The 12,035-nt window shown below is 40.4% G+C and overlaps 1 protein-coding gene across 7 annotated transcripts in view; it reads right to left on the reverse strand.

Moving 5' to 3' along the window:
* The window catches only part of ANKRD44 (ankyrin repeat domain 44), a 343,478-nt gene that overhangs the window by 157,297 nt on the left and 174,146 nt on the right, over nt 1–12,035 (reverse strand). For all 7 annotated transcript variants that reach the window (XR_007134051.1, XM_047773137.1, XM_047773138.1 and 4 more), the window contains exon 4: nt 787–857. Coding sequence is in view for 6 of the 7 variants with exons in the window: in XM_047773137.1 (XP_047629093.1) it covers nt 787–857 (71 nt within the window). In the remaining variant the exon portion in view is untranslated. The remainder of the gene's footprint in view (nt 1–786; nt 858–12,035) is intronic.

Here is a 12,035-nt window from a genome sequence, read left to right on the forward strand (position 1 = left end):
AACAAAACACAGATCCCTCCCATCACGGTGCTTACACTCCAGTGACATGTTTGCCAAACTCAGCATGTTCACAGAGAAATGATTAGCATCCCCAAACCCTCTGCCCCGGTCTTCCCAGATAATGGTTGTCACCACTCACCCAGTGGCTTTCTTTTGACGTCTCCTCACAAGTTCCAAATCTTGTCAGGTTTACACTTATCAATGCTATCATCACTCCCCCACTGCTCAGAGGACACCCAGGCCTCTGTTATCTGACCCAAGCTCTACTATCAGACTTATCTTCTACTACACCCTACGGTTCTCGCTACATGTAACTGAACCCACCATTCCTTCATTTCCACTGCCCTTGTCCTATAGCATGTTTCTCTTCCTGCCTTAGCCTTTCTTCTTTCTCTTGACCTGGTAAGTCCCTACTCATCCTCTAAGGACTAGCTCAACTGACACCTCTTCTTAAAATACTACGTCTGTTCAAGAAGACAATTATTTGCTTCCTCCTCCAATTCAGTTATAATACTATACCCATCTACTTACCTGTTTACAGCCCCCTCCAGACTGAAAATTTACTGATGTCAAGCATCACATCATCCCTCTTGGACCACCCCAACCAGCCCCTTGCACCATGCCTGGCATGCAGAAGGCGCTCAGATAAACAGCTGTTTAATTCAATAACCCTCCTGCATTCGAAGTAAAAGCCTTTGCTCCCCAGTGAGAATCCATAATTTAGCAGAAAGCATATTTCTCTTTCTAGGAACTGGAGGTGCTAGATTAAATAAGATAATCACTCACTTCACTTCTGGAGGCAACAGCCCGGTGCAGCGGGGTCAGCCACATGTTGTCCTTGGCATTCACACGAGCTCCTGGAACCAAACAGCACAGATTAGAGGCATAACGCAGTCAGGGCTGGTTCTGCTGATGTGAAATCAGACGCTATAGCCTGTGCTCTCATTTGCCTGCTATCACTACCCCGTTTTGTTTTGTCTTTCCTTTATATCAGCCATGTGCTCTCTAGCCTCCAGGCAGGAGGAGATACCCAGAGCAGTAGAAGCAGCCAGAACAGGAGCTGAGAATATCACAAGAATTGGGTAAAGACTGGATGAGATAGGAGGTACAGTTACAAGGAGATACAGTTGTAAGAAAGCTGAGACTCTCCAAGACTATAGAAATGTAGACTGTGAAGAATAAAGAACTTCTCAGGCAGGGTATGTGTGTTCTTGAATATAATATATATCCCTGAATATAAGATATATAATCATATACATTGTTTCATTTTTAGCTATTAAGCATATTTATCTCACAGGACACACAACATCATTCTTGGCCAATATTTAGGATGAGCAGCCTTCCAACAAAGGTATGCTAGAGGCTGATGAGATTTCAAACAAATCTGTGAAGTTGAGTCCTGATGAGATTTGATCTGGGCTGAGGGGATTAGCAGAAATCCATTTTATCCAGGACTCCGAATTATTTCTCTTGGACCAGCCCAATATTTCAGTAGGAAGAAGCCAGCTTCCATGGAGCTTTTGGACAGATGCAACATGAAGCCTATGTAGGCAGATCACAGCTCCACCATGGGGTGGCAGACAGGCTCACGCACCAGCCAGAGCTGGGTCCCCCTGAGGGATGAGCCCCAGGCTCAGTTCTCCGGGAACTACATCATCACCATGGAGCAGCAGCTCCATGGGAGTGGATTCCTAGAAAGTCAGGTATGCCCTCCTCCCATGACACCCACACAATTTCTCCATGAGTGCAAGCCCACCAAGCTACAATTGAACCACTGCAACACCCAATATGAGCTTCTTTTTTTTTTTTTGGAATCCAGATTTTGATCAGTCTTCTAGTCAGAGATGGAAAATGTTATAAAAGGGCTACAAAAGAAGAGGAGGAGACAGTATCTATGATGTCTTCGTAGATGCAATAAGAGAAGCCTATTTTACCCTTAGGACAACAGGGAAGGATGCTTAGGAGGATGAAGAGTGGAGGGACGGATCTAAGAAACTGGGAAGCAAAGAAGAGAGGAAATGCAAAGGAGGAGGCTCTGGCACAAAGGCTGAGAAAGTGAGTCCAGTGTAAGCACAGGCTGACTAATCTTTGTGAGGCCGAGGCCAGTGGACAGCTAAAAAACAGGAACCATGCGTTAAAAAAACAAAACAAATAAACAAAAAATCAGCAGGAGACTTTCAAGGGTAAAGGTGAGCTAGAAATTTAAGACACTAAAAGGAAATAACAAATCATAAAACTTACACTGTTTTTCCTCTTTAACTGAAGAACAATATAAATAATTATAATGCTAGAAAACGAGCATATAATAATCCCTAAAAGAAAGAGAGAGAATAACTCTTCTTCCCTCATTGTGATTTCATTAGTTGGAGACAGAACCAGGCACAAGTGTTGTTTAAAAGCTCCCCAGGACCCCAGGTCACTGTAATAAGCTATCAAGGTTGAGAGCCACTGATAAATTGTTGCTTAGTTTATTAATCTTAAAGTTATTCTAATCCTAATTTTACTAACTCCATCCAGGCAGCCTATCTGAAAAGTAGGTAAAAACCAAATAAAGTCCCTCCCCAGTAGAAGGAAGTCCTGGGCTCAATGCTCTAGAGTGAAATGAATGAGGTCTGAGAAAGACAGCAGGATTCATGGTCAGAGGACCCAGATTTGAGTCCAGCGACAAGAGCCACTACTCTGTAAAATGAGGCTAACAACACAATAATACTTCTCCACCCCACCTCTAGAGGTGGTTGGAAGAATCAAATGAATTTGCATGTGCTTTGTAAATTGGAAAGCACTAGAAAAACATTAGCAATTCTTACTTCCAAATTCCCTCCAATGTCTCATTTACTTCTAAATCTACACCTCAGGTTTTTAAGGAAGTGAGAGGCTTAGTCTTTGCCCAGCAAAGGCAAGGGAAGTCAAAAACAAAGATTTAAGTACACAAAGAACCATCACCTAGAATTTGCACAAACAGGTATCTTCTGAAGATTAGGAGACTCAAGTGCTAGAGAATGCTGGGAAGGAAGAAACCCTGATGAGCAGAAAAAAATTGTGAATTGTAGAGTAAAATTTTCACTACCAAAAAACAAGTCTTAGCTTTCCTCTCCTAAGTCTTTGTTCCAAGAGAGCATCAGGTAATTATTACAAAGCCTACCTTTCTGGTTTAGAAACAAAGAGTCTTTAGCCCTCAGGTCCTACCTAGTATTTCCTCTTCTAACATTCTGGAAGCTCTTCGACCCCTTTAAAATTGCCCATCTTTTTGTCATGTCTTCACCTAGGCCATAAATATGTGTATTTTACCAGACTGTGCTTATACCTGCATATCAGAAGACAGACATTTTATTCTCTCCAGTAAGTCAAATGTATGTTTGTTACTTAATTCTAGGCTGTTTCTTTGATGCTCATGTCAAAAGCATCACCCAGATTTCACACCATCCTGAAGGGCTGGATTCCAATCCCATTCCCTACCAGGAGAGATGGCTACATCAAGGTAACCCTTCAGATTCCCTGTCCATCTTCACCCATGTCACGAAGCCCAATCAGTCATCTGTGAGGAAGAATATCTGGCCCCAAGTCTCCTCTGAGTCTGGGAATGAATTTTCACCTGGCTGTCTGCATGATGATCCTTTCAACACTTCAGTCACTCCTTCCTTTAGTATGTTTGTAAGATGGAATGCTTCACGGGACAGACTGACACCTGCTATGGGCAACATGTCAGTTCTGCCTCAGAGCTTCTGAATTAGCGTTCTCTGGTGGAAATGGAACGTGAGCCAAGTATATAATTTAAAATTTTCTGGGAGTTCCCGTCGTGGCTCAGTGGAATAAACCCGACTAGTATCCATGAGGATGTGGGTTCAATCCCTGGCCTTGCTCAGTGGCTTAAGGATCCAGTGTTTCCATGAGCTGTGATGTAGGTCGCAGAGGTGGCTCAGATCCCCCATTGCTGTGGCTGTGGTGTAGGCCAGCGACTGCAGCTCCAATTTGATCCCTCTCCTGGGAGCTTCCATATGCCTCAAATGCAGCCTTAAAAAGCCACACTTTTGTGGCTTTTTAATTACATTAAAAAGTACTAAAAAAAACAAGTAAAAGTAACTTTAGTAATACATATTAACTCAATATATCCAAAATATTATGTAATTGAGTTGTTTAAATTATCAAGATAATTCACATTCTTTTTGTTCACGCTAAAGCTTCAAAATCCAATGTGTATTTCACACTCTCAGCAGACCTCCATTCAAATTGGTCACCCTTCAAGTGTTCAATAGCCACAGCTGGAATGTGGCTATCTAGATCTAAAAAAATGCTAGGTGGTAGAGCCCAGGCTTGGCTACTCGTCTGCTTCAGTAGTTCTGTCCAGTTCTAAAGAGCTATGATTCTGTCAGTGGAGCTGTGAAATTTCTAAGAGCCCTGTTAAAAATTGCTAACATGGTCTGAGCTCTGACTCTGCATACTAATGTATGTTTAGTCCACTTAAAAGGGAGATAGTACTATAATGCCAGTTTTATAGATGATGGAAGCGAGGCCATAAGAAGTAGTATGCTCCAGGTCTCCAGCTAGGAAATGGATTTGACTTCAAGGCCAAGCTCTAGGGCACTGTGCCTCACTTCATAACTAGCAACATTCATGTAGCATGCAACTAATATTGACTTGAGTTCCCACTTTCCCCAGCCCTTAGAGTCACTTTTCTCTCCCTCTTTCTCTCTGTGTATGTGTGTGTGTGTGTGTGTATATATATATTCTCCCTTGATTTCTTCCTTCTTTCTATTTTTCCTTTAATTCTGAACACTGGTTATTACAATAGTATGGAACAGAAATACATATTTTATTATTTGTGGTTTTTCACAGAGTAAAACTATATATAAATTTGAAAAACTAATGCATGAAAAAACCCAAATGGCAAGACACAGACAAACAAACAAACAAAAAAGCTACTTCCCAAAACTCACCTGGGAGAAGCAAGTGAAAGCAACATTAACAAAGCATATCACACCCATCAAACTGGGGAAAATAAAATGCCCAATGTCAAGAGTCAACCAGGGTATAGAGCAACAGGGAGATTTAGATACTGTTGGTGGGAGTGTGAATTAGTTCAGCCTCCTTGGAAACAGGTTGGTACTATCTAATAAAATCAATGGCATGCATGCCCTGCTGCCCAGCAATTTCCTCAATCATACACCCTAGAGAAACTCTCACACATGCACAAGAATGTTCTCTGCAGCATATGAGCAACAGCAAGAAATTGGAATCCTAAATGTTGATCAAGGGGCAAACGTATAAATACATTGTGGTCTATTTGTACAATGAAATGCTACACTTAATGAACAGATTGAAGTTCTATACACAAACATATGCCCTCCAAAAACCAAACACTGAATGAAAGTGAAGTTGCAAGAGTAATACTAATGGCTTAATACCAGTTACGAAAAGTTTTTAAATTTACAAAAATTATGAAATATGTTGTTTATATATGCATAGACATGAAATAAAAGTAATAAATGTGGTTGAAGAAAACAACTGCCATTTCTGGATAATGTTTGCCTCTAGGGAGGGAGGGTAGGAAAGGATAAAGCAAGAATACAACAAGATGCTGCTGTGTAGCACTGGGAACCATGTCTGATCACTTATGATGGAGCATGATAATGTGAGAAAAAAGAATGTATACATGTAGGTGTAACTGGGTCACCATGCTGTATAGTAGAAAATTGACAGAGCACTATAAACCAGCTATAATGGAAAAAAATGAAAATTATAAAAAAAAGAATACAATGGGCTTCAATGCTTATTCCCTTCAATGTTTATTGCGTCTTCGTTTTTTTTTCATTTTTTAAAAGATATAATACAAATGTAGAAAAAAATCTTAAAATTTAAAGTTTGATACACACGGGTATTAATTACATTATTCTCCATGCTTTTCTGTATGTTTGAAATAGTTTCTAATAAAATACTTTTAAGAAAGCTAATGTATTTGAAGTTTTATGTCTCTTACTGAAAATGGTTGGGGTGGGGGAATTAATTACGTTGCTTTTTCTTACACTTTTTTTTCTCAGTTATTGGCCCTTCTTGATTGAAAAAAAAAAAGTGACACTTTTATGTAAAACTGCCCAGTCTCTTCCAAGACTTTCCTAAGACTCACCCAGGTAAGACAACAGGAGTAAGAACTGCTGTTGGATTTATACGTGACTTCATTCAGTGCAATTTGGAAAAAAAAAAAAAATCAAGTTAACCATGTCTAACTTTCAGGTCTTACTGTTATTTCATCTCATGCTCTCCTCTCCCCATTATCTCTGACCACAAAGGTAAACTCCCCAGCTGTCAAAGAGAGGCAAGTCGGCATACCCAGGGAAGGCAGGACCTCAGAAGCCTGTGCCTACCCAAAGGTGGGAGTGCTCTAGAATCGTATGGCTTCTTTTGCTGTGTTCCCAACCATTTCATCACCACATTTTGAATCTAGGCATCTCATCCCAGTAGCTCCCTCATCAGCCCACCTACCATGATATTGAAAAGGGCAGAGGACACGTGAGTAGTACATGCCCAACTGTGTCTACCTGCTTTGGCCACTGCAGGTTCAAATCTTACCTTCAATCCCCTCTTTTTTTTCCTCCCTCCTTCCTCCCCCCTCCTCACTTTTCCCCCCTCCTCCCTCTCTTTCTCATACATACAACCTATTTCTGTCTTTTTAGGTGTGCATTAGAATGCTGTATCTAGAAGAAATAACTACGGGTAAATAGTAAGACTAATCTTTAAGGATGACTTATGAAAGGACAGTCATTCATGTAAAATACTGGAAACACCTTTGGCATTAGACAAGAGATGGTTAAGTAAAATACTTTATATAAAGTTATGATGTCGTATAGACATACAATAGAGCTGTGATGCTTTTATTGATTGATTGTCTTCTTAGGGCTGCACCTATGACATACGGAAGCCTCCAGGCTAAGGGTCAAATCAGAGCTGTAGTTGCAGTCCTACACCACAGCCACAGCAATGCCAGATCCAAGCTGCAAGTGACGCCAACCAGCTCACTAGCAACGCCAGACCCTTAACCCACTGAGCAAGGCCAGGGATCAAACCTGCACCCTCATGGATACTAGTCAGGTTCGTTACCTCTTAGCCACGATGGAAACTCCTAGCTGTGATGCTTTATATGAATGCTTAATAATGTGCAGAGATGTTCAGAAACTATGGTTAGGTAAAAAAAAAAAAAAAAAAAAGCAAGTGCTAAAACATGACATATGGAATGAGCCCGTTTTTGTAAAAACATTGCACATTCTAGAAGGATGTACCACAAAAGCCCTGCGCTCACTTCCTGGCTCATGGTAAACACTATATAATTGCTTGCTGACTATTATCTAGGTAGAGTCAGGGAACTAAAGAATAGAGAAGGAGGGCATCTGCCATTGGCACAGTTCTAAGTCCAGCAAAGACCTTAGTTAACAGCTGCCAATGAAGGATGCTTTCTGGTTCAAAGAGAGATGCAACAATGCCTCCTCAACTGAACTGGCTTGAACAGCAGCTATGAAAATCCACCTATTACCATGACCTACTTTACTTCATGTTTTGATCATATGAATAATACATGAAAGCATTCTTTTAAAAGATAGATTGTTACAAATTTAGGTAAAGTCTCCTTTGAGAATCATCCCCAGCACTGGGCTCTCTCCACCCCATGAAGAAAACTACTGCTCTATGGAGTTCCCGTCGTGGCGCAGTGGTTAATGAATCCGACTAGGAACCATGAGGTTGCGGGTTCGGTCCCTGCCCTCGCTCAGCGGGTTAACGATCCGGCGTTGCCGTGAGCTGTGGTGTAGGTTGCAGACGCGGCTCGGATCCCGCGTTGCTGTGGCTCTGGTGTAGGCCGGTGGCTACAGCTCCGATTCGACCCCTAGCCTGGGAAACTCCATATGCCGTGGGAACGGCCCAAGAAATGGCAAAAAGACCAAAAAAAAAGAAAACTACTGCTCTGAGTTTAGTATGTGAGCTTCTGGTTTCTTTCATGTCTTCATATGCAAATATGTGTACCCATGGAAAATCAGAATTAAGCTGAGTGGCCAATCCAATATTCTTTTTGTATATTTGAAATATTACACAGTAATTTAAAAAATCTATATGCACTGTTTCATAAGTCTGCTTTTATATAAATTGTGTCATATTGTAACAACATTCTAAATTTCCTTGTTTTGCTCATTAATACAATTTTCATATCTATGCTGATATTTAGAGAATGAATCCATTCTCTTTCATTGCCACATGTATTACACCATATAAATACACATTTTTTAGACATTCCCTCTGTTGGAGTATTTATTGTTTCTAATATTTTACTAGCAAACAATGCTACTATGAACATCCATAAAATGACTATGCAAGTATGCAAGTATTTATTCAGGACTCATAATTAGAAATGGACTTTGTGTCATCAGTCATGCACACTTTTGGTTTTAATAGAAAGTGAAATAGTAAAGAAATAGAAAATAGAAAGCTCAACCCTCCAAAGTGAGCCAGTTTACGCACTCACAATGTATGATTGCTTAATTTCCCCACATTGTCATCAACATTTGTTATCATCAGTTATTTAAAACATGGCAAATCTGACTGGAAGAAAACGATAGCACATTTTTGTATTTTCCTACTTAACAGTGAGGTTGGGCATCTTCCAGTTTTTGTTTACTGGTCATTTGCAATTCATTCTCAGAGAACGGCTTTTTCATATTCTTTGCCCATTTCCCCTATCTTTCTAGTATGTTTTTTCATATAATTCATATGTAGACATTTATACTGAAGTGTTCTTACTATCATTATGTATGTATTCTGAAAAATTGTTCGGTTTCATGTAGATCCAAATGTGGCTTTTAATATTGAAATTCTTTCCAGGAGAAAAATGACCCTGAGTTTGCGGGGCAGCACAAAGCAACACACCCGCAGTGTGTAACAAACACCACCAGCACTGTGTTTGTGCAGCTTCAGGGTCCCTGGAGGAACTGAAAGACAATTCGAAATCTGGGAAGTAGGTTCTTTCAGCCACTGTTCAAGTCTTCCATTCCTCCACTAATCCTCCTCCACAAGGATGAACAGGCAGCTGCCAGGGAAACGTCCTTTCCCAGAACAACGAAATTATTATGACAAAAGCAGAGTTATCCGACAGGAGACTGAGCTGTATTTCATCAGTGTCATCCGGTGCCACTGGCTTCCTCATCCTCTTCCTCAGAACACATCCAGCCAGGAGTCTTGTTTACATGTCACAGGGAGATGTCAGATGGTTTTGAGTTGAATATTTATAACTGATTTTTCTAAAGGAAGCTTCATGTTATTTACCTGCCTGTCAGGCACCATTGTGCGCTGAAGGACACAGAGTCTGCATGTCTAATGACTTAAAGGCAAATGCTTTTTACCCAAGGACATTTTAAAGCTTATAAATTTGTTTAAAAATCACTAGGCTATCTTGATTCTTCAGAAACAAAGACCCAACTAAAAGTTATGAGCTTTAAACTCTAATTAGAAATTAAGTACATTTTAAAAAATCTTATTCCTATTACTGCTTGATTTTATTTTCATAGACACCAGGAGTAAAGGGAGTTCTGAGCATCTTTTCCAGAGGCAATATTTCTGTTCTCTTATCCCTGTCATCTAGGAAGAAGTAGAACAAAGAAAAAGCTAGACTAAATGACTAAAAATCTTATACGCCAGAGAGAATAATTGATTTTTAAGGCTGGCTTAGCCAACATTTAGCTTTTAATTATAGAAATAAATATGAAAGAAAGATCATATGAAATATGATTACAATATAGTGAGACCATCTTGCTATTGATTTAAAAAAAAAAAAAAAAACCAAACAGACCAAATCCTATTAAAGCCCAGGAACACTGTCTTTCAAAGCAATGACCTTGGAAGAGTGTATGAAAATTCCATGTATGTGGCAATTGCTCAAAACATTTAAAAAATTCCTTCTTGGACTTGCCTTCAGGGCCAGCTAATACACCCACCAGCAAATGGTCCGTTACTTTTCAGTCGTATCATATAGGAGGCCAAAATCAGCATTGCCTCATTTAATCACCCCTCTTTCGCCAGACCCCCCCCCTCCCAAAAAAATAAAATCCAACCTCAAAGGATGAATAGTTGTTATGCATGAGAGAATCAAAAGAATGACCTGCCATCGGCTCTGGAGGCAATTTCCACTGGGAGGGGTAATCACAATTTGAAAAATCACAGGAAATAATTTTACAGAAATACCACTTGTTTGATGGCCTACATCCTAGTAAATTCATTGTTCTCATTTAAAAAATTTTTTTGTTTGTTTGTTTGCTTTTTAGGGTTGCACCCGTGGCATACGGAGGTTCCCAGGCTAGGGGTCAAATCCGAACTACAGCCGCTGGCCTACGCAACAGCCATAGCACCACCAGATCCGAGATGCATCTGCAACCTACACCATGGCTCACAGCAATGCCGGATCCTTAACCCACTGCGCGAGGCCAGGGATCGAACCCCAGACCTCAAGGTTCTTAGTCAGATTTGTTCCCACTGCGTCACAATGGGAACTCCTTGTTTGTTAATTTTTAGTTAGTAGTTACAACTCACAAACACTCCTGTATTAGAGCATGGGTGCTTTCAGTTTTCTTCCTTTCACCCTGAACTCTCTAACCCTTGTGTGTTCCCAGAGTTTCTCTACAGGGTATGGTTACTGTGACTGTTTTTCTGTGTGATCTGCTTCCTTTATCTCGACCCTAGTCTTTCTTTTTTTTTTAATTTTTTATTACTCAATGAATTTATTACATTTATAGTTGTACAATGATCATCACAATCCACTTTTATAGGATTTCCATCCCACAACCCCAGCGCGTCCCCCCACTGCCCGAACTGTCTCCTTTGGGAACCGTAAGTTTTTCAAAGTCTGTGAGTCAGTATCTATTCTGCAAAGAAGTTCACTGTGTCCTTTTTTCAGATTCCACATGTCAGGGAGGGCATGATGTTGGTGTCTCATTGTCTGACTGACTTCCCCTAGCATGATAATTTCTAGGACCCTCGTCTCTTAATGCTTAGCCACGAATTGGTTCACATTGACCTCATTCACACATCTATGGGCAAATGATTTGGCAAGTTCTTGACCTTCTCTCTGCTTTAATCCTGCCTCAGCCAGTTCCAAAACAGAAGCCAGAGGCAGGTGAGGGAAATAAAAGCAGACTGTGGACCGTAGTTAGAAGAAGAGGAAATCTACAAGGTCTGAATTCTTCCCTGTCTGCTCAGAGGCATTCACGGTTCCATCTGCCTGGCTAACAAGAAATAATGTCAGTAGGAATCTAGTGGGGTTGGGTTACACTATGCTCTGTAAGTTAATACAACAATGGAGAACACAGCTGGAACGGGCAATTCTGGCAAAACCAAAGTATTTGTCCAACATGGGAATCATTAGCACCTCATTCATTATTAAACTAAAAAACAGTTTGGTTGGTTTCCTTAAAGGGTCAGCTGCCAGATGTAAACTCAGAGATGAAATCATCGCTCTTGCAATGATATTTCTTTAGGAATATAATATACAAATTGAAAAAAGGATCTTTCAGGGAAATTTCAACCATGCAAATTCCAAGAGTTTGCCTAAGCTTCCACAGTTGAGCAAGATTTCTAAAGAACTTTCCCAATGCTCTCCCATCCTCTTAGTCTTCTTAATTTGATGAGGGGCAGAGGAAAATTTCCATAGCATGTGCCACCCAACCTTATACTAGAGACATTAATAGCTCAGTGATTCTTCCTAGATGACTGGGCTAAGAGAGCAGATCAAGATATACAGAACAGTTTCTCCTGGCTCTACTGCATGAGCCCTGTTTAAAAGAGGCTGGTGTACTCTATGCTCACGTGAAGGTGAAAATCAAGTTTTTCAATTAACAGCCCCCAGATTCCTGGGGGAAAAAAAAAAAACAGATGGGTCAATTTCATTCTGTGCAATTAAAATGCTCCCCTTCAGATGCAGAAAAATAAATAAAAGCCAAAGAACTGAAGCTGAGGGTCTAAGACAAAGTTTTGAATTTTCACCTTCATGAACCAAACATTTCTTGAAA

This window comes from Phacochoerus africanus, chromosome 3, assembly GCF_016906955.1.
Source record: "Phacochoerus africanus isolate WHEZ1 chromosome 3, ROS_Pafr_v1, whole genome shotgun sequence".
Taxonomy (NCBI): Eukaryota; Metazoa; Chordata; class Mammalia; order Artiodactyla; family Suidae; genus Phacochoerus; species Phacochoerus africanus.